At 59.5% G+C, this 21,771-nt stretch overlaps 2 protein-coding genes and 1 non-coding gene across 16 annotated transcripts in view; 2 read left to right on the top strand and 1 right to left on the bottom strand.

Annotated features, from left to right (window-relative positions):
• The first annotated feature begins 6 nt into the window (after positions 1 to 6).
• LOC106975461 (uncharacterized) lies at positions 7 to 21,067 on the top strand. Of its 7 annotated transcripts, none has more exons than XM_053220067.1 (4): positions 7 to 167; positions 1,118 to 1,196; positions 2,000 to 2,226; positions 19,989 to 20,985. In XM_053220067.1, exons 1-4 carry the CDS (start codon positions 157 to 159, stop codon positions 20,035 to 20,037), a joined length of 366 nt encoding a protein of 121 aa, XP_053076042.1. In that variant the 5' UTR covers positions 7 to 156; the 3' UTR covers positions 20,038 to 20,985. The 7 variants fall into 7 exon arrangements, 3 of the variants coding, with proteins under 3 accessions (XP_053076042.1, XP_053076041.1, XP_026904988.1); XM_053220066.1 differs by lacking the exon at positions 19,989 to 20,985 and adding an exon at positions 2,817 to 4,925; XR_003417075.2 differs by lacking the exon at positions 1,118 to 1,196 and adding an exon at positions 20,988 to 21,067 and having other exon boundaries at positions 76 to 486; positions 19,989 to 20,096.
• The window catches only part of DPP9 (dipeptidyl peptidase 9), a 42,826-nt gene continuing 25,314 nt past the window's right edge, over positions 4,260 to 21,771 (bottom strand). For 6 of the 8 annotated variants that reach the window (XM_053220062.1, XM_053220061.1, XM_027049167.2 and 3 more), the window contains 9 exons: positions 18,917 to 18,996; positions 15,755 to 15,907; positions 15,001 to 15,136; positions 13,273 to 13,418; positions 12,138 to 12,284; positions 10,863 to 11,015; positions 10,032 to 10,174; positions 8,658 to 8,769; positions 4,260 to 5,895 (listed from right to left, as the gene is read on the bottom strand). In XM_053220062.1, the coding sequence (XP_053076037.1) occupies positions 5,803 to 5,895; positions 8,658 to 8,769; positions 10,032 to 10,174; positions 10,863 to 11,015; positions 12,138 to 12,284; positions 13,273 to 13,418; positions 15,001 to 15,136; positions 15,755 to 15,907; positions 18,917 to 18,996 (1,163 nt within the window). In that variant the 3' untranslated portion in view covers positions 4,260 to 5,802. Of the gene's footprint in view, positions 5,896 to 8,657; positions 8,770 to 10,031; positions 10,175 to 10,606; positions 10,742 to 10,862; positions 11,016 to 12,137; positions 12,285 to 13,272; positions 13,419 to 15,000; positions 15,137 to 15,754; positions 15,908 to 18,916; positions 18,997 to 21,771 lie in introns of those variants that run through there. The other 2 variants (XM_053220063.1, XM_053220064.1) reach the window with 2 other exon arrangements.
• Positions 17,978 to 18,062, top strand: TRNAR-UCG (transfer RNA arginine (anticodon UCG)). Its single transcript has one exon. It is a non-coding gene; the product is annotated as a tRNA-Arg (tRNA).

Genomic DNA, 21,771 nt, shown 5'->3' with positions numbered 1-21,771 from the left:
CTCTGACCGCCATGTTGGGGCGGGGCTTAGGCTTCCAGGGGGCGTCTCCGGGGGGGGAGTGGCCATAGACTGCCTTCCTGCCTCCATTCCTAGCCTGGCGACTGACCTTACAGCTCTTCCAGTTCGTACATGTAGACGGAATGAGGGAAATGGACGATGGCCATTGGGTAAATACCTTATAATTGTTGCAGCCAAGATCCCTGGGTGGATCTGAAGTTCAATAACGGGAAACCTCATTTAGAATGGGATGGGGAGGCCGGCAGGGAAAGCTCTGCACCCTAGGACTTCTGGTCAATTGCAGGCCCAATAGGAAGTCCAGCGCCTCGCAAGTCCACAGTGTGTTAGCCACTACTGCGCAGGCCCAGCAAGAGGAAGTTTTTCCCTTGCCCCACAACAGCGCAGCCACTGAGAGGCAGCCACAGCGCAGCCACTGAGAGGCAGCCACAGCCCAGCCAATGAGAAGCCACCACACCTGGCACCGCCGAGGTAGGGCAGCCGACTTTTCGTTTAGAAGAGCCCCTTGCAAGTTCCTCTTTCTTCTGTAAGATAATATCCCTCTCCCTTGTTCTGCAGATTTCCCAATGGTTTTGCCGTCCTTAGTTCTCCTGTCCCAGGTTGCAGTGCTCTGCCATTCCTGTTTTTACTGGTAAAATAACTGTCAGTTTTATTTTTTAAGGTTAACAGATCTAACAATTAGTGGGGGAAAAGATGAGAAACAGGTTATTTCTGTAGCCTCAAAGTTATACGTACCCCCGGGTACGTATAAAGGGAAAAGTAGTAATTTTACAACGAAGACACGTCTTTAGCCCAGTGATCTAAGTTAAGGGCGCCAGTGAGGCCGCAACGTGGAGCCGCTCACAGGGTGCACCGAGAAGGGCATTTTCAGTGGCGCCTCTAGCCTTCCTGCCCCACATGCATGACTTCAATCTAATTATAAGCAAATGTCAGAATCCGAAGCTGAGGGCCATTCCACAAGGTAACTGGGCAGTACTCCTAAAAAAAAAAAAAAAAAAAGGCTGAGGAACCATCGCAGGATGGGGAGACCAGGACAACAAAACACGATGCGGGCTCCTGGATTGGCTCCTTGTCTTAGTTCAGTCTGTTCTAACAAACACAGCGCAATCTGGACGCCTATAAAGAAACACATGCTTATCTCTCAGGGTTCTGGAGGCCGGAAGTTCAAGATCAAGGCAACGGTAGATTTGGCGTCAGGTGAGGCCCACCTCCTGGTTCGGAGGCAGCTCAGTGCTCATATTCTCAGGGTCCTCGGTCCTCCCAGGGCGCAAGGGGCAGGGCGCTCTCTGGGGCGTCTCTTGTGGGGGTGCTCATCCCATCCCGGGGGCTCCACCCTCTTGACCTAACCTCCTCCCGGAGGCCCCACCTCCTGACACCGTCACCCTGGGCATCAGCTTTCACCATATGAATTTTGGAGGGACAGGTTCGTGCATAACAATCCTGGACCAGAGGAATGGCCTCTACACATTACATAACAGGATTGTATTGATGCTCATTTCCTGATGGAACCATGGTTACCTAAGATGTTCACATGAGGGGAAGCTGGGTGGAGGGCATCTAGGAACTCGGTACTATTTCTGCAACTTTTTTGTCAGCCTAACGTTATTTCAGAATAAACTAAAAAGAAAATAGTCCCTCTCTCATGGGGTTGTCAGGATAATTAACAGAACATGCAGGTGACATTTTTTACAAGGACTCTGAATCGTAGCTTTCCCCCCCAATTTTTTTGGTCATACATGGCTTGAGTTTCTGAGGAAGCACCACAATGGTGAGGGCCAGAGGGTCCAGGATTAAACTCGTTTCCCTGGTCCTTCCTGACTTGAGAGAACAGAATCCAGAAAGAAAATCTCACAGGTTGCCCCTAAGCTGAGCTCGAGTGCCAACTTTCGGGGCCTCGAGAGGGTGAAGGCCATTTTCAGGGAATGGGCAGCCTGGCCTGACTTGGGATACCTGTTTGCTTGAAGAAATCTCTTTCTCCTTGCAGCTGCCTGCTCTGGACCCTTTGAAAGGAAATCGGCTCCAGAAACCAGATGATCACAGTCTTGCTGTGTTTCACAGAGCATGTTCCGGTTCCGTTGATGTCTTCCCCATTACCTCCCCTGCTGTGTTTGACCTTCAGCCCCTCACTGTGAAGGATTCGGTTAGCGGCCATGTGCCGTTGCTAACAAGATACTTCAATTGTGTGCTGTTTGAGTCTCCTACTGAAGAGAGGTAGGTTGGCGTGTGCGTGTTTTTCCTTTTTGCCTAAAAAAAAAAAAAAGCAAAATCCCCACATACTGGAGAGATTGAAAGAAAAAATAAACATGATTCCAGAGATCCTGCTTTTTAATCATAACATGAACTCTGGCAGTCCTTAAGGAAACCATATGATGACACAAATGTCAGTGGACATCTCTCTCTCTGCTCAGGACACCATAAATGGGGTGGGTGTGGACATAACCGGGATGCACGGAGGAGCTCCTTTCTGGAGAACAAACAGTTTTGTATTATGATTGGGGTGTTGGTTACAGGAATCTATGCGGGCGACAGAAAGGAAAAGACACACACACACATACACGCTCTCACCAGCCAGCACATGTAAAAGCTGATAAAATCCAAATCAGGAATAGAGTCTAGTTAATTGCATTGCACTCGTGTCAGTTTCCTGATTTTGACAATGGCCCAGGGTTAGGTAAGATGTGAGCTGGATGGAGGGTACCTGGGATTCTCTGTACTATTTTCACAACTTCCCGTGTGTCCAGAGTTAAAGTCTTTGTGTGTTTTTGTTTTCTGTTCGTGTTGAAACACCACAAACCTGTTAGGCAAATGACAAACCGGGAAAGAGCTTCAACCAGCAGGACACAGGCTTTTGTGTCCATCACGTGTGGGTTCCTGCCAGTTAGGGAAGACAGGAGCTTTTCCAGCAGGAAAGCAAGCCAGCCCGTGCACAGGCAACCTCAGACAGTACCGGGCACCCTCCTGCTGACGGATCCCCCGCCAGTGGTGGAGAAGAGTGGCCCGTGTATCAGCCTGGAAGAAACAGATGCCTCTCCCTGCCACCTCCGCGACCGAGACTTTCGGCCAGCGGACACTTGTCCTCTTGTAGCTGGCCTTCACCCATCCTTCCTTCCTGTTGGCACCCCACTGACACTTCCGGGCTTCACTGTCAGGGTAGGAATGTGACTGACTGGAGTTTGGCCAATGGATGCTGTCTCACGACAATCTTGAGTACTGACTGTGGGAGGCAGGGGTAGAAGTTTCCGACGAAGAGTTCCTGCTTTGAGACAAATGCAGGTTTCCAGCTGTCAAGGCTCCTGGAGCACGCCCAGTGTCCTTTCCCACCGGTTCTGTCATTCTGTGACTTGTGACCAGTCCCCTCCTTCACTTTAAGTGAAAGACTACTTATTCCCAGGACTGATTTTTTAAAACATTCACTGGCTGAGCTTCCTATCTGCAAAACACACGGAGATCAACAACACAGTTCAGTTTGCAACCTGGATGACAAGGGACTGATTTCCTTCATATATAGAGTGTCCACACATCGTTGAGGCCAATAGATCAAAAGAAAGGTGGGCAAATGGTCACTAGTAAACAAGTATCTTAAAAGATGAAAATATTGCCGCAGATAAAATTACAGTGAGATGCCACACCTCACGGGCAAAGATAAAAAAAATAATTGATAACAGGTGGTTCTGGTGAAGAAATGGAGACACGGGCGTACTTCACCCTTATTGGAAAAGTTTACATTGAGGTGTTCTCTTTGGAAGGCAGTTCGGCAATACTCGAAACTAAAATCGAATATGCCTTTGGAGAGTTCTAGGAAGTTACCCCTGTAAACTCAAACATATGCCCAAAATATGTACAAGACTGTTAACAGCGATCACGTATACTGGGGGCTGGCCAACCACAGCCTGGGGGTTAAATCTGGTCAGCTGCCTGCTTTCGTAAAGAAGGTTTTATTGGCACGCAGCCAAACCCACACATTTACATACTGTCTGTGGCTGCTTTGGGGCCAGGAGAGCAGAGTGGTTGTACCGGTCTGGCCTGCAAAGCCGAAAATATTTACTCTCTGGCCTTTTACAGAGGAAGTCTGTTGACCCCTGATTTGTGCGGATTCAAAAAGCCCCGAATAACCTGTTATCCCTTGATAGGTGCCTGGCAAAATAAATTACGGCACATTCATAAGCAGGAATAGAATACAGGTATTAAAAAAGAGAGACTGGGATGTGATTCCCTGTCTGGAGCGAAGGCATCTTTCCTCTATATATGCTTTTGCACTCAAGTTTTATTATACTTTTTAAGCCATTAAAAATAAAAGCGGAGCTTCCCGAAGTATGGAGAGGGTGAAGGCGCAAGGAGAGGTCATCCTGCTGTTAGGAACTCATGTACCAGAGTGCCACCTGCTCAGGCAGTCTCCGGTCTCCCTGGGTCAGGGCTGCTGGGTCAGACGTGAGAGGGGAACGGCCTGCCCTCCTTGGTCGGCATTTCCCGATGCCCCAACCACGGAGTCAAGCCTCTGGACAAACACAGGCACCAAAGGAAGTGAAGGCAGCCAGGGCAGAGTGACCGCCAGAAGGACTTGCACCTTGGCTTACGCTGTGGCTCTGAGGAAGCCTGTGGGCTGGACCAGGCCGGCCGTGACATCCTGGGCTGGGTCCCTAGGCGACTTGCAGTGGCTGCATCAGGACCCCGCGGCTGTCCTCGACGGGACCAGTCTGATGGGGGCGGGGCACCCTCCAGCCCGGGCAGCTCGAGGCCCCGTCGCCTCCCGGGACCCGCCCAGGCAGAGGCACAGCCATCAGCGGCCCCGGGGCTGGGAAGGAACCTTAGGCAGGTGGCAGCGCTTCCGTCCGGAATTGTTTAATGAGTCTACTTCTTACACGCATAATTATAAAAGAATAAGAATCGACAAAAATATTTTCTTTCCATAATATGTAGAGGTGGTTCGTTTCCGGTGGGGGTTTTCGTTTGTGTGTGTGGTTTTTGTTTTGTTGTTTGTTTGTTTTTTTGCTTCTTTTGTTTTCCTTTTCGCCCGCCCCTGGCAGGAGTCTTGGCGGGGAGGGGAGGGGAGGGGAGGGGGAAGGCGAACCCTGAGGCGGGGACGGCTCCGTCCCAAGCCCGGAGCCCCCGGTCTGCGCGCGCTTCAGAGCCGGGCAGGAGGCTCCCCGCTCCGGGCCGGGAGAGGACGGGAGCCCGCCCGGGGCTGGCGGCGGACCCCATCCCCGGTTTAGGCACCCTCTGCTCTGCTCGGTCTCTTAAATAGTCGTCAGAAGCGACCCCCCAACAGAACGCGACATGAAGTGGGCGGGGCTGGAGGGCAAGGCAGTCGCATGCTTCGGTGGCGGCCGGCGCGCTGCGGGCTGGGGCCGGGGCCGGGGACCGGGTGGGGAGGCCCCGCGACGGAGGCCCGGTCCCCCCAGGGTCTCCGCCCCCCTCCACACCCCCCGCCCCGTGCCCGGCGGAGTCGGGGCTCCCGGACAGCGTGGAGACGAGGGGATGGCTTGAGGACGCGCCTCTGGGACGCGGGCCTCATCTCGCCGTCCTGGCCACCGCGAAGCAGCAGGCAAAACAGCCAGGAGCATTAAAACAATGATAAAAGGCGCGGGGGCGGCGAAGGCGGAGGCCCCGGGGCGGGGCTGGCCAGCGGGGGCGGCGGGAGGAGGCGCCGAGGAGAGGGGCCTTCGGGGGCCACTCGGCCCCTCCCGCCCGCTCCCCCTGCGGTGGCGGCGGAGGCGGCGGAGGCGGCAGCGGCGGCGGCGGCGGCGAAGCCACTTGTGCTCTGAATGTGCAGGCCCCGGGGCGCGGGGCTCAGAGGTACTCCTGTAGAAAGTGCAGCAGCGTGACTTCATAGTGCTCGCCGGACTCGGGGCAGCGGATGCTGTGTCTCTCGTTGGGGTAGATCTGGGGGGACAGAGGAGGCAGGGCTGGTGGCACGGAGGGACTCTGCCCCAGGTGCTGACCCACCCCGGCATCCTGTGTTCCCCGCTCCGGCCCTGGGCTCCTGGGGGGTCGTGGAGACGAAAGAGCAGGTACGCTGGGCTCTCGGGCCTGGGCTCCAATCCCCATCGCCACCCACGTGCTGTGCAACCCTGGGCCCCTGCCGAGCTCCCCGACGGCAGCCCCACCCCCAAAATAAACCGGAAGAAGAACTCGGGCCTTTCTTTGCAGGTCCTTTCAAGGGCTCGCCAAGCTCCAGACTCCACCCGCCGAGCATCTGCCCCCAAGCTAGGAGCTGCCCCCCAAACCTGGGGACACAGAGGGGCGCTGCAGCAGGTCTCAGGGACACTTGCTGCTGTTCACTGGGGCCACTTCGACTTCACCAGAAGGCCACATTAGGACTGCACGTGCCGAGGCCCCCAGGACAGGCGTCCCGCCCCAGGCCTTGTCTTACCACCCGAGGGGGCATTATCCCCACAGGGGGCAGTGACACGTTGGTGCCAAGGGCCACACCTAAGGAATCACCCGGTCCTTGAGACCTGGTGGAGCTGACATCCAGGCCCTAGGGTGGACGGCGACAGGCCTTCGGGCATTGCTTCTGACCACGAAATGAGGGCCCTGGCACTCGAACAGGCCTCAGACCATGGGGATTCACGGGACAGCTTTGAAACCTGCTCCAGACTCTCCCAAAGTACCCAACTCTGGTCTCAAGTGGGACAGGGCTGGCTGGTGTCAGGGCCGGGGGCCTGTTCCTCACGTCTTCCTGCCGGCAAGGCAGGTTTGTGAACCGAACTATTCTTTCCTCTCCAGGCCCATGGCCACTGCCCCAGCTCACTACCCTAGAATATGTCCAAGTGCCCAGGGGTCTCCCCTCCTCCTCCCTTGCCTTCTTTAATCCATCCCTGGATGAAGCCCGACTCTGATCATACTGTCCCCAGCTCAGAGCTCCGCAAGGACCTGCCAGCCTGACATCAAGACCTGCCTCCCCAGTCCCGTTGCCCCTACGTCCTCCCAGGCCTCACTCCTTCCACACTTTGGGCACCAGCACTGCCTGTGACAGACCCTTCACATCAGCCTGGGTCCTGGCTGCCTGGTCACTTCTTCCTCCTCTTGGCTGTGAGGGCAGGGAGAGGGGTCTGTGCATTCCCCGCTGTGCCCCGGGCCTGGCCTGGGACAAGTGTGATGTGTGAACAAGGAGGGCCTGGGGCCACCAGGCTCCCAGCCAACTGTGAAACAAAAGGGGGGTGCGTTCTACCTCCTTCACAAGGTGCCAGGCTCCCATCCCCAGTGGAGTGTCTCAGCTTGCCCCCAGCTTCTCCCGGGGAGGCAGGGGTACAGGTCTACAGGCCCACCTGTGTGCTCAACGCTCTCCCGAGAGAACCCATTTGGCCGTCGTAGCCTCACCTACGGCCACACACGGAAGCCAATCCAGCCACTCGGCTCAGGGTCTCACGCTCAAAAAGGATGTGTGAGGGGGCACCTGGGCGGCTCAGTCAGTTAAGCGTCCACCTTTGATTTCCACTTGGGTCATGATTTCCCAGTCGTGAGATCAAGCCCCGCACCGGGTTCCTCGCTGACGGTGAAGCCTGCTTGAGATTCTCTCTCTCCCCCGTCCCTTCCCTGCTTGTGTGTACGTGTGTGTGCACTCTCTCTCTCTCAAAAAAAAAAAAAAAAAAAAAAAGACAGTTGAGGTTTCATCCTGGCCCTGCCTCACCCTGATGTGCAGCTGCCTCTGGTCTGTTTGTGTGGCGTGTGTGCGGCTGGGGGGGCCTCCCAAGAGTGAGCTCTGCCTGCCCTCCGGCCCTGTCTGGAAAGGCATGCCCAGCCACAGGTCCCTATGGCCCGTCCCCACTGCCCTGTGGCCCTCAGTTTCCCCATCTGTTGAACTGGCAACACGGCACTCCCCGAGGACAGGGCGCGTGGAGGCATCTGGGGGTGGCAGCCTGTGATAAAATCTGTCCCTCTCACCTCCCAAACTCCTCCTGAGTCTACCAGGCCTCCCACTCGCTCAGCCGGCCTCTTTCCTGCTGCGACAACGGGCTATGGCTCACTTCCCTCTGGTTCCCATGGGCCCCTGTCCACAAGGCAGCCAGAAGCTGGTCACTCCGGAAGCTGGCTGACACCTCTCCTCACCCTTTGAGCAAAATCCAGCCGAGGCCCCGCCTCCACCACTGAAGCCCCGCCCCTCACCGCCAACCCCCTCCTGGCCCCTTATAAGCCGCGGAAGCCTGCTGCCCCAAACCCCACCCCTCGCCAGAGGGGCCGCCCTCTGCCCCGCCTTGGCCCCAACTCCTCTCCTGCTCCTTCCGTCCACCCCGGTCTTTCGCCCCCGCGCTGCTGTCTCTGACAGCGTCCTGAGCCTGGTGTCTGCCCACCGCCCCCACCGCCCCACCAGGCTGAATCCCATCCCTACTCTCTAGCACCCTCAAATGTCCCCTCCTGGGGGAGCGCTCCTCTGAGCCCAGTCACACACAGATGCTTTCAGCACCCTGTGCCGTTTCTCGGTTCCAGATAAAATGGCGTGTGAGCGAGGATTTTCAGAACACCGGCCTCTCTCCACCAGGCTGGGCTGGGGTGGGTCTGGCCTGTCCCCTCGGCGTGCCCGGCACTGAGGGCAGCGTGGCCCCGGGCACCATCAGTGATCAGTAGTGACCGCTGAATGGACGCGGGGGACACGGGGCCTGGGGAAGGTTGGAGGAGGCCATGTGGGGGGAGGGGCCACCCACCTGGAGCTGGTAAGGTTTTCCGGCTCGGATCAGCTGGGAGACGAGGAAGTTTGTGTGGAAAAAGTGTACGTTCTCATCCAGGAAGCCGTGCAGGATCAGCAGGCGGTTGGGCCTGGAAGACAAGGCTGAGTGAGGGTCTGGTGGGACCCTCTTCACACACTCGGCCCCAGGGGCGGCCAGGAGAGCGCGAGGGCACCGGGGGCACAGGTGGGTCTGGAGACTCCCTCGCCTCCTTCCAGGCAAGGAGGGGCATGGGTGTGTGGGCTCTCCGTGTGGAATGCCCTGAGCTACGGGGAAGTTTTTAGAGCAGTGCTGCCCCACGGTGCTGTGGGACGATGGAATGTTCTAGACCTGCCCTACCGAATGCGGTTATCACAGTCATCACCACATGTGGCTCCTGAGCACTTAAAATGGGGCAAGAGTGGCCAAGGAACAGTAGTTTGTTGGCTTGTTTTTTTAAGTGGATTTTAAAAACTAACTTATTGAAGTGAAGTTCACATAACCTAAAAATACCGCATTTTAAACTGAACGATTCAGGGGCATTTGGCGCATTCCCAGCGTTGTGTGACTGCCACCTGCATCCAGTTCTGGCAAAGCCCCCCCCCCCCCCCCAACCCGGCCTCCCACAACCACCAATCTGCCTCAATGGAGTTATTCGTTCGGTGGCTGTGGACAAACGTGAGCTTAAATTCAGGGGCCACATACGGCTCCTGGCTTCCGTACTGGGCGGCACAGGCCCAGAGCACTGGGGTTCCAGCTTGGCTGTCCCCAGGGAGCCCGGACCACACTCCAGACTGAGGAGAGCAGCCTCACCGGGACAGGGGGCCCAGGTGGGGTCAGCCTGCTTGGAGTGCCCGGCACGAAGGCGTGGGCCCAGGGCAGCCTTTCACCAGACAGAGCCACACCAGAAGGTGGCGACACAGTTCCTTCCTTCAGAGAAAGGCCACTAGCAAAGCGTGACTCGGTGCGTGGACTTGTGTCCTGAACCACCGCACGTCAAGTCCCACAGAACAGAGACCGATCAGGTTCAAGGCCGACCGATGGCCCCACAGCGGGACACGTGCTTGGGGAGGGAGGGAGGCCCGCGTGTGCAAGGCAGTGGGACTCTAGGGCCTTCTTTCCATCATTCTGAGGGTAGGGCCGAGGCCTCCTCCCTCCAAGAGCACCCAGGTGCCCACCTGCCTCGGTAGGCAGCAAGCAGGGAGGCCCTCGAGGGGGCGGGAGGCACCGTGGACACCCAGCTTCGTGGAGGACCGGCCTGGGGCGGCCTCCCGGACACAGAAACGGCAGGGGCCGGGGAGGGGCGGTGGGAGAGAAAGCGGAGGTGGGGGGGGGCCTTGGTGACCCAGAAGGCTGGAGCGGGCGGGGCCTTACTCATTGGGCAGCTTCTCCACGTGCAGAGCCACAGAACCCGCCTCGTAGCCGAGCTGGTTGTTCTCCGGGACGTCCATGTAGCGCTCAGTGTAGCCGGTGTCGTAGGCCATCCAGACTGTGACCGGGGCGCCCGCGATGGCCACCTGAGGGCCACAGTGGACAGAGTGGGGTTGGAGAGACAGAGAGGGGCGGGGGGAGGGAGAGGGAGAGGAGAGAGAGAGAGAGAGGAGAGGAGAGGAGACACACACACGCACAGGTCAGGTCTCGGGAGCCCTCGCTCGCCTGCCGGCTGTCCCGGGGCCTCCCCCGAAGGACGTGAGGAACGGGCATGCACGGGGTGGGGGGGGACTGGCGGGGGGGGGGGGCCCTCAGACCGTGCGCCCCCGTGGATTGTGGATCGAGCGCCGTCGAGGGAGGGCGGGTGAGCTGAACGAGTACGTTCAGGCCAGGATCGGCCCCTCCCCGGTCCCACCGCCTTCCTGCCTCCTCCTCCTCCTCATCGCCGCCCCGCGGTGCCCTGTCAGCGCCGCCGGCCTGGGGGCCCCTCCCCCGACGCTCTTCACACCATGCCCCACCTCTGCCCATCCGAGGCCGGGGTCCCGGGCTCAGCCTCCCACAGAGAGCTGCTGGTGGGGTTTTGTGCAGCCGGATGCCATCCTGGGGTCAGCAGTGGCGGGCAATGAGGAGGGGGGCTCGGCCCCACGGGGCTGCTGCGGGGAGAAACAGCCACGTGGCAAGGCCCCTGCCGAGATGCCTCTCCAGGGGGGGCGGGTTCCGAGGGGCACGGGAGGGTGCCAGCAAACGGGGAGGGGGGGACGGTGCGGCACCCACCTTGAACACTTGGGGCTTATGGATCAGCCCCATGAGCGAGAGGAAGCCTCCGTACGACCACCCGTGGATGGCAACCCGGCTCAGGTCGACGAAGCCGTACTTCTCGGCCACGAACTGCAAGCCCTCGACCTGGTCCTCGATCTCCACCTGGCCCTGAGGGATGAGGCCGGGCACCTCTCAGAGGACTCGTTCCGCACGTGCGTGCGCCCTGCCGTCCTGCCTCCGTCCCTTGTGGACCAGAGACGGGTCTCTGGAAGCTACCCCTCTCTCCAGAGCCTGTTCGAACCCGCTCTCTGGGGTGGCGGCCAGATGGGCCCGGCGCCAGCCCTGTCCTGCCTCTGCCTGGCTGGCTCTGAGAAAGTCACATCCGTTCTCTGGGCCTCTGTCTCCTAATCCCTAAAACAGGATGTCGGCATGATAGGGCCCATTTCACAGTGGGCACAAAGAGGAAACGGGACGCTGAGTGTCCTGCTCTCAGAGGCTGCCACCTGCTAAGGGCTCAGTGAACATCACCTTCATCATCTCCATCCCCATCACCACCGCCATCATCCCCATCATCATCACCATCCTCTCAATCCCCGTCACCACCACCGCCATCATTCCCATCCTCTCCATCCGCATCACCAGCACTGCCACCATTCCCATCATCACCACCGTTCTCTCCATCCCCATAACCACCACCGCCATCATTCCCGTCACCACCACCATTCTCTTCATCATCACAACCACCATCATCCCCATCCTCTCCATCACCTCTATCCTCATCACCACCACCGCCATCATTCCTGTCTTCACCACCGCCATTCCCATCATCACCACCATCACCATTGCCATCAACAGCACCATCATCACCACCACCATTATCATTCTCGTCATCACCACCACCATTCCCATCGTCACCACCACCGCCATCACCCCTGTCATCACCACCATCCCCTCCGTCTTCATCACCACCACTACCGCCGTCACCATCAGTACCGCTTCTATAGCCACCAGCCCCCGGCTGGTCCAGCCCTTGGGACGTCCTGCCGATGGGGGCCTGTGCTGATGTGTCTGGCTCATCTGGGCCTCGGGCACCAGGCGGGATGTGCGCATACCTGGCTCCCGTGCGGTGCCGCTCAAAGGAGAGCACCAAAGTGGACATCTTCCTCGGCTCCAAAAGGCTGCCCTGCTTATTCAGGCCCACCCTCAGGGAGGGGCTCCGGGGCCGCCCCCACACCCCAGGGCTCCCCTCACCACGCAGAAAGGCCCGGAGAGACCGCGAAGAGATGTTACCATTTGGTTTTTCAGGGCTCCTTCGAACCGAAGCCCCCGCTGACACGAGCCCCTGCCATCGATCACGACCACGGCATAGCCCAGGGATGCCAGCGTGTTGAGCCGCAAATACTTGATGCCTTTGAAGGAGTTGTTTACCAGCTGCACCTGTGAGGGGAAGGCGAGGAGGGACCATGGAGCTTTGGACAAGCGGAGAGGCACCCAGTGCGTGACACCAAGCGGGAGAGGGGCCGGATGGGCCAGAGGCCGGTGGGACGGGGCCGGGCGGGGGGGGGGGGGGTCTCACAGCCTCATCGAGGCTCCTGTACTTTGCTGTGAAGGCTGCGGACGGCCCTGGAGGGGTTCTAGCCACGGGGGAGCGGGTCAAGCGGGCCCACTCTGCCCCAAGCCCGTGCTCAGGAAAACAGAAGGGAAAGCCCCGCTCAGGCTCCCTCCTCGGCCAGGGCCTCTGCCGCTGGCCTTCCCTGGAATTACTCCCCGATTTCTTGAGCCACAGTCTGCCCTCTTTCTACCCCACAGTTACCTCTAAGAAAACAGACGAGAGCTGTCGTGCCAGACAGTTGTGTTCCCTGAGTCACTTGACTTCATCCAGTTCCTCGTTTTGGCCCTACTGACGTCCGGAGCCTTATCGGTCTCCGTCACGGGGGGCCATGTCAGGGGCCGCAGGGTGTTGACTGACCCAGGCCCCCACCCCCAGCTGTGATGACTACAAATGTCCCTAGACATCGCCAAATATCCCCTGGGGGACGGAACACCCCCGGGTGAGAAATGCTGTCTTAGATGGACCCCAATTCCAACCCGGCCACCTGGGCCTGTCTTGTCCCCTTGTTGGAGAACTGGGCCCAGGGCCACCTCTGTCCCCAAGCTGGTGACCAGGGGTGAGAGGGGGTCACTGCTGGGCAGGTGGGCCAGAAGGACACATGGGTGTTAGCGGGGTTTCCCAGAGGGACAAGGGAACATCAGCAGGCGGAAGGGGAAGGAGGCTGCATGGGAGGGTGGGGTGTACAGAGACCCAAGGATCCCGTGTAGCCACTGGGGACGGGGCCTCCGTGCACTAACCCTTCTTTGGCCTGGCTGGTGCCCAGGTCCTGGCACAAAGGAAGGGGGGGGTGCGGGGAGCAGGGCTGGCACCCACCTGGGGGCCTCCATATACAAAGAGGACAGTGGGGTGCTTCTTTCCTGGCTGCACGGCGTGTGGCTTGTAGATCATGCCGTAGAGCCGCACGTCCGACCGCGTGTGGAAATGGAAGATTTCGGGGGGCACGTAATCCGGGGGGCAGCCTGCAGAGACACAGCGGCTATGGCTCCTTGGGCCGGGGGCGCCCGCGAAGCACTCTGGCGGAAACCCACGCTCCACTGGCCGGCCCTCAGCTGCAGAGGGCGCCTTCTGTGCTTCCTGACAGTTTAAATGACAATCCGAGGGCCCGAGGGGACTCTGGTCCTGGGAGTGTGCCCGGGGTACAGCCCCCTGACACCCGCTCATCTGACCTCCTGTGGGGGTGTCAACGCCACCGCTGGGATCTGAGTAGCAGCCAGTTTTAATCGTCTGCTTCTCTGACTTTCACCTTTGGTTTTGCAAAGCAACACTGGTTTTCCAATCCTGACAGTGAGGCAAAATCTTTTAAGCTTATCTCGCAAGTTTATTTAGGTGGCAGATAGAGGAAGGCAATTTAAAAAGAAAAACGAGTCAACTGTAAGGTAGGTTGGGGGTTGGCAACTGCTCCCTGTAAAGGGTCAGATGGTAAGTATTCTTGTCTCCGTGTCTTAACTACACAGCTTTGCTGTTGCGGCCCTAACGTGGTACCTAAGTGACCGGGAGCAGCCAGACCTGGTTCCCAGGCCACGGCGTGCCTCAGAGAGACGGTCTACAAACATGGCAAGATCGGGAGTTTCGGGACATGGTGCCTCGGTCCACCCGCCTGCAAGCCCGGGGCCGGGACACCTGACTTCCCACTGCTGTCCCCACTGCTGTGCCGTGTGTCCCGGTAGGACCCATCCTCCCCTGGGTGTCCCCGTCGGTGAAACTGGGACCAGAGTCCCTGCTCTGTCACATCCGTGGTGATGTGGGGCGCGTCACGGACCGAGCTGGTCCCAGAGCGTGACGATGTAACAAGATGCTTTCCGGCCCACAAACACCAGGGACTCTCATTACCTAGAATGTTCTGGAAATCTAGCAGACGGCAGCTCTGGGGTCAGGCAAGGGTGTCTTTTTTGGCGAGTGATTCCCGTGTGCCAGGCGAGGTACGGAATATTAAGGCCTTCTTCCTAGGGACCGCCTGCCATCGCGCCATTTCATAGAGAAGGGACACATCTGAGGAGCCTGACCGCCTTGCCTAGGATTCCATAGCCAGCATTGGGCTCTGGGGCCACCCTGCGGGCTCCCGGGCAAACCAGCAAGATGCCTCGTGTCCCCCGAGGCCGTGCTCGCGCCCCCGCCCCCGGCCCCACCACACACAAAGCCTTCGGGACGTGTGCCGCGTGCAGGTGCCCTCGGAGACAGCTGCCCACGGGTGAGGACGCCCCGCACAGGGCCTGCCCGTGTGTGGCGGCTGGTCGTGAGTGGAGTCTGCGCTCTGTGCGCTGTCGTCCTTAACGGCAGCACAGCAATGAGACGCCGTCCAGGTGGCAGGCCCCATGGGACAGTCAGGGCCACCGGTAATACCCAATGAGGAGCTCTCAGGGCTCCGGGGAGGGGCCAGCAGGCAAGGCCCTGGGCCCCTCGTGGCCTCGAGGCTGCCGGGACGGCCCCCTCTCATCGGTGTTACTTGAGAGGGTCACGTCCCATTTCACAGACAGGCAAGCCGAGGCTCCTGGCAGGGGTGGGGGCCTCGGTCAAGGTCCCCGGGGATGTGGGGCTACTCACTGGCCGCCTCCATCATGCTGGCCCAGAACCGGGGCTGCTTGTGCAGAGGGTCGTCGTCGGGGCCGCTCAGCTTATAGACGTGCACGCAGGGCGGCGTGCCCACGCTGCTGTAGTGGCTGATGAACATGTCGAAGTTCTGTAGGCGGGACGGGGCGCTGAGCACCGCACGACACCAGCGTCCTTCCCCGCCCCCCGTCACCCACCAACCTATTTGCTGTCTTTGCCCTGGGTGCTCACTTGTTTAAGCTTCAAACTCCTCTGCCCCCGCGAGAGGGGCGCTATTACCGGCACCCCCATTTCACAGGTAAGCAAACTGAGGCCAAGAGGAATTGGTCCTCTGGCCAAGGGCACACCCCCCCCCCCCCCCCCCCCCGTGGTAACTGATGGACCCAGGGTCACACCCAGATCCTTCCGATGCCAGAGCGTGCTCACGTCGCTGGCTCTACAGCCAGCAAACTACCAAACGCTTGCCCTGGACTGGAAGTAGCCCTGTGCACGTTCACGGCCTGACTTTCTAGAACGTTCCCACAGGCTAAGGGGGTGGGGCAGTAATGCTGCCATCTAGCATGTCGGGGGAGTGCCCACCTGGCTGACTTTCTAGAACGTTCCCACAGGCTAAAGGAGGGGGGCAAGAATGGTGCCATCAACAATGTCGGGGGAGTGCCCACCTGGCTGACTTTCTAGAACGTTCCCACAGGCTAAGGCGGGGGGGGGGCAAGAATGGTGCCATCAGGCACGTCGGGGGAGTGCCCACCTGGCTCATGGAGCAGCTGTGGGAGAAGCCGGGTGTGGTGAGGCGCACGATCTCGCCCGCCGACTCATAGCTGACCACGTACAGGTGGTGCTCCAGGGGCGTGTCCTTCGTACCTTGGAAGTACACCAGCTTCGTCTCCTCGTTGACCCAGATCTGTGGGGACACAGGGGCTCCTCGTGAAGCAGCCCCAGGCCGGACCCTGAACTTCCCAGGCCTTTGCTCCCGCAGTGGCTGGGGGAGGGAGCCGATGCCCGGCGGAGAGACCCAGGCTCTTCTCCCTGCCCCCACAGGGAGGGCCCAGAGTTCTGGGGATGGGAGACTCGCCCTCTCCCCAGTTTCTTTAGCCCACCAGCTGGAGAAGAGCTTTCTAGGAGATAAGCGCCTCTCGGACCTGGTGGGGCAGGAGCGGACAGCGACCTCGCCAAGCTCGCCGGGTGTCCTCTGGGAGGACTTGAAGTCGGAATGCCAACCCCAGACAGAGACGCAGAAGCAGAGGGCACAGGGCCTGGGACAGGGGCTGAGGGAGGGGCTGGCCTTGCCTGAGGGCCCCCCAGTCCCGAAGCCTGGTCCCCCAAGGGGTCAGCCCGCCCTTCGGACCCAGGTGCTCAGGGTGAAGAAGTGGGCCCCCCTCCCCCCGGCCTGCTTCCTGGGTGAACGCCCATCAGACTCCAGTATGACGTTGACATGGTGAGGCCTCCAGGGAAAGCAGGAAACAACCCCGCGACCTGGTAACACGGAGGCAAAACCCTTAAAAAAGTGTGTCCTCTGATGCAGCAAGTATGTTCCCGGGAACTGTTCCAGAGGGCTTTGCTGTGTTCTTAATACTAAAAAAAGACAACGACTCGAACATCCCCAAGTACAGATCGCTTTCAAAATTATGGCACAATGCTCCGTGGCCACGTAAAACCGTATTTTCTAAAACAAACAAAAAGCAACAAAAAACACCCTGCGTAGCCCCTAAAACGATGTCCTGTGGAGCCGTGTGCAAACAGAAAAGATCTGCCGGGGTTTCCACCGTGGTCGGTCACCTCCGAAGGGAAGAGGTTACGGGGAGTCTGGGGTGAGGCAAGTGAGGGGATTCGCAAACGCAGGGTCACTCGGAACGGTTCAGTCCGCACAACACACACGACGTATCCACTGTCGCCATCCTTTCAAAACAAATGCATGTTTTCTAGAAACACAGGGCGTCGTTGGAAAACCCCCAGGCACCTGCAGTCATTCGCTGGTTTTGTCACAAGGACCACGTGAGACGAGGCACACGAAGGGGGCGCTCGGGACCCTCCCAGGTCCCCAAACAGCACGGGCGGCACAGACCCTCCGGAAGGGACGCGAGAGGCCCTCCCTTCCCTTTGTAAGTCTTAAACGCTGCTGTGTCGTCAACCATACTTCAGTTAAAAATAACATCAAGTGTTGCCACGGCTTTTTTTTTTTTTTTTTTTTTTTGCTTTTTTTTAATTTCTGGGTAAAAACCCAGGCGAGCAAACACCGTAACGCCCCCAGCGGCAGAGGAAAGGGAGAATCCTGGCTGGTGGGTCCGCCAGACGCTGTGCCAGGGGCTTCCGGCTCAGGTCCCCTCGGGGGACATCCGGCGATGTCCGGGGACCTCTGTGGTTGTCACACCTGGGGCGGCTGGGGCTGGGGAGGCTGCTGATGCCCCACGGCGCGCGGGACGCCCCGCTGGGAGCAGAGACTCTGCTGTAAACGCGAGCAGACCAGAGCTCTCTGATGGTCCCATTTCACAGACGACGAACTGAGTGTTCGCTCCCAGCTGCTGAGAGGCAGGAGGCACCTCTTCGCGTGCATCGACCGTAGCAGAGCCAACGAGGCAGCCTTTAACCTTCTGGCACCCGACCTTCCGACCTCGCCTCGCAAGTCAGAGCGGGGTGTGAAATCTGACAGAATCAGGACCGCACGTACCACGTGGCATCCCCACTGGCTTCCTTCCAACAATCCACAGGGGCGTCCTTCCAAGTCATTAGAGGGGTCCGCGGGCGGGGGAGGTCATGCTCTAATCAACGCCCGTGTCTAAGGGACCTGGACCTATCCATGTCACTGCTCGCTTGCTCACTCAAGTGCTCACTAACCACTGCAGCTGCACGGACAGCCCTGTGAGGCACGCACGTGTGCTAACATCTCTCACGTCTGCTTTTGGTCCAGGAGGCACTTATGCTGGTGTGAAGAAGGGACACAGGAAGTCTGATTAAGAGCTCTCTCCACTGAAAGGCCCGGGTGGCTCAGTCGGTTGAGCATCCGACTTCGGCTCGGGTCATGATCTCGCGGTTCGTGGGTTCGAGCCCCGCGTCGGGCTCTGCGCTGATGGCATGGAGCCGGCCTCGGATTCTCTCCCTCTCTCTCCCTGCCCCTAACCCGCTCTTGCTTGCTCTCTCTCACTCTCAAACTAGATAAACTTATAAAAAACTTAAAAATAAGTAGACGTAAAAGCTGGGGCACCTAGGTGGCCCAGTCAGTTAAGCGTCCGACTTTGACTCAGGTCATGATTTCACGGTTCATGAGTTCAAGCCCTGCGTCGGGCTCTGTGCTGACGGCTCGGAGCCTGGAGCCTGCTTCGGATTCTGCGTCTCCCTGTCTCTCTGCCCCTCCCCCACCTCTGTGTGCTCACGCACGCGCTCTCGCTCTCTCTCTCTCGCCCAAAAATAAAACACTAAAACAAACACTAAAAAAAAAAAAAAAAAGAGGTTTCTCCATAATATTTGGAATTTTGTAGAACTGGACCCAGGTGAAGATTTGGTCAGAGGCAAGTCCTGCCACGTCCTTATGATGGCCAGAAGCTGCAGGACAAGTGTCCCATAAGCTGCTCTCCCAGGGAGAGGTGGTGTCATGGAGCGGGGGAAGGCTAACGGGATGCAACAGGTGCACAGAGCAGCCCCCGATTCCCGGACCGGGGCTGTCTCTGGCTGGCCGGAAGCGGAGCCCCGCGGCCCTGGGCCCGCGGGAGCCGTGGACGGAGCCGTGGACGGAGCCGTGGACGGAGCCGGGCGGAGCAGAGCAGGAGGAGGACGCAGCCAGGAGGGGAGAGAGAAGCCACAGGCACACGGGGTCGGCAGGGCAGCTGAAGCGTGCGCACGCGTGTGTCTGTGCACGTGTGTGTATACAAGCGTGCGTGCAGGGCGGGCGGGGAGGGTTGCAAAGAGATTCTGGTACCTTGGAGCCGTGCCTTGCCAAAACCTCCCACTCGCCGCTAGTCAGCGCGATCTCCTCCTTGATGGGGCACTTAAATTCATCTGCAAGTAAGGAGAGGAAGAGGTGAAAGGGGCCCAGGAAGCCGTGAAGGGGACGCAAAGGCACTGAGGCCAAACTCCACCGGAGCCCAGGCGGCCGGGGCCAGGAGGGAGGAGGGAGGCGAGGCCGAGCCAGCCGAGCCTGGGACACGGTAAGGTGCAGGGCCAGTGCAGGGTGCTGGCACCTCCCGGGGGAAACCAGACCTCTGCGTTTTTACCGGAAGCACCGATTTTAGAACCCGGCACGGGCCAAACCAGCGACTTCTGGACTCTCGTCCGGTGACCTCTCAGAATGTGTTAGGTTTTGGAGAACGAGGTCTTGATTAGAACACTTGGGCTGAGCAAAGGCTCAGCTGAGATCCTATGACAGACCTTTGGGGTTTTTGTTGTTTTGGTAGATCTCACTTTTGAATTTCCATCAGGTAAATAACTACGGATGCTAGTAGGCACGCGTTACAAATTTATTAAGACGGTTTACGAGTGACGGCGGTTTCATGCCGTGCCCGCCTGACAGAGGCCCGGCAGACATCGACTCCTGCTGCAGAGATCTGGGCCCAGAGATTGGTCACAGCTGGATCTGGGAGGGAGGGACGCTCCTCCCACGGTCCCCGCTCGCCGAGGCTGGACACGGCTGACTTTTCGCTCCTTCAGATCCTTACCGGAGCCCGTCCGGCGTCGGGCCTGCAGGGAGCGGGTGCAGGGCGGGGAGTGGAACCTCTCGTGGCCGCCGTTGGAGCCCCGCCCCTTGGGGAAGGACCCGGCGCACCCGCTGACGGCTGGCCACGTGCCGCCCTCCCGGCTGCCGCGTCCTCTCAGCCTTCCGGGTTCAAGGCCACACTTCTCCGTGGAGGGGCCGCCCACCACACCTGCTCGGCCCTCTCTCGCGGGACCCTCTGCCGCGAAGGGCCCCTCGCGCGGCCTGGACACACTGCCCCAGCCGGCGTCCCACTTCTGGCTGGCGCCCCAGGCTCCTGACCTTCCCTCCTCTTCCCCAGGCGCCCCGATGGCAACTTTCAAGAACTCATGGCTTCTGGTCCAAGGTGACCGAGGTCTCGCCTTCTCGGCTACCCAACGGCCGCCTAGCAGGCACGAGCCACGCGATGGTAAGTGCGAGCTGGGGACCAGGCGGGCCGCACAGGGTGGGAGGGAGAGCTGGCGTGCCCACTGCAAAGGCAGGAGGTCCCTGAGGGGCACCTGCCACGAGCTCCACCCAGCGACCACCACAGGCAGGAATGAGGCTGTTCCAAGCGAAGGCTCCCGAGCTCACATCAGGTGGTGGCGGCCAAGTCAGAGGGGCACACGGCGGGAAAGCTCAAGAGCAGTGAGCCACAGGGAGCCCGCCTTCGGGACGGCCTAGCCAGCCCGTGCTGTGTTGCACCCCGAGTGACAGCAGTGACAGGTCCCCGAGACAGCAGTCACTCCTCTGTTGCCGTCTTACTCGAGGCCCATCAGTTTGAGGCTTCGCCTGTTCCTGATGCTCGGGCGGGGCTCCCCGGACACCACATGCTCTCAGGCCTCCATTCCCTGTGCGGCAGCTGACTCTACACTGGGGGACACTGGGCGACGTTGGGGACGTCTGGGGCCGTCACGAGGGGGGCTCCTGGCACTGAGTGGGCGGGGGGAGGGGTCAGGGATGCCGCTCAGCCCCCAAGAGAGCCTACGACGTCCCGCTGAGGACCACCCGGCCCAGCGTCCGCCGTGGCCGGGGTTGGGGTGCCGGAGGGGCTCTGGCTGGCTCTCAGCCCACGCTGCTTCCCCACCCCGTCCCGAGGCCGAGATGCCATCTGCGTGAGGACCCCCGCATACCCGCTGCGGGTATCCTTCTGCTCCCTGGGACTCCAGGCACGCAGACCTGCCCACACCGCATGTCCACTCCCGGGCACTGACGTGAACACATCCAAACCCCACCTGGACGTTTCTCTCCTAAATCTGTCCCTCCCACACTCTTTCTGTCTCACGCTGACACTCCAAAAACCTTCGGGTTTCTCTCTCAGACCCTACATCCAATCCACCCGCAGACCGCTGACTCAGAGGTCAAAGTGCATCCAGAATCGAATCCGCCTGGGTTGGCCCACTCCACACAGCAACCCCAGGAACCGCTTAAACTGATGTGAGGTCAGTGGTAAAAGCCCAAGTCCTCCCTGAGGCCCCCAAGGCCCGGTGCAACGTGCCCTGGCCCCTCTCCTCCCTCTCCTCCTCCCTCCCTCCCCCAGCTCACTCTTCTCCAGCCACACGGGCCTCCTTGCTGTGTGTCCACCAGGCCAGGCAGCTGCTGCCCCAGGACCTCTGCACAGGCTGTGCCCTCCACCTGGAATGATCTGTGTGGCTGCCTCGGCCACCTGTTCCGGGTCTCTGCGCGTGACCCGTCGGCAGAGACGTCCCTCCGACCCCCCCACTAGAAAGAAGGCCCCTCACTCTCTAACCTCCTGTCCCGCTGCACGTGCTCCCACACTCACCCGGAGGTAAGGTCTTCACTTGTTTTCGGATGACTGCCCACCCTCCTCCACTAGAGAGTTCCACAAGAGCAGGGATTTTCCTTTCTCTCTTTAGATTCATACCCCTGGCACCTAGAGCAGGGGTCGGCCGCTTTTCCCATAAGGGGCCAAACAGCACATGTTTTCAGCGATGCAAGACATATGTCACACTGCCGCCACCCTACTCAACTCTGTCATCGCGGCATGAGATCAGCCACAGACAGCCTGTAAATGAATGAGCGCGACCGTGTGCCAATAAAACTTTATTTGCGAAAACCGGCAGTGGGCCGGATTTGATCTGTGG

The sequence above is a fragment of the Acinonyx jubatus genome, chromosome A2 (assembly GCF_027475565.1).
Source record: "Acinonyx jubatus isolate Ajub_Pintada_27869175 chromosome A2, VMU_Ajub_asm_v1.0, whole genome shotgun sequence".
Classification (NCBI taxonomy): domain Eukaryota; kingdom Metazoa; phylum Chordata; class Mammalia; order Carnivora; family Felidae; genus Acinonyx; species Acinonyx jubatus.
This window is presented reverse-complemented; position numbering and strand designations above follow the sequence as displayed.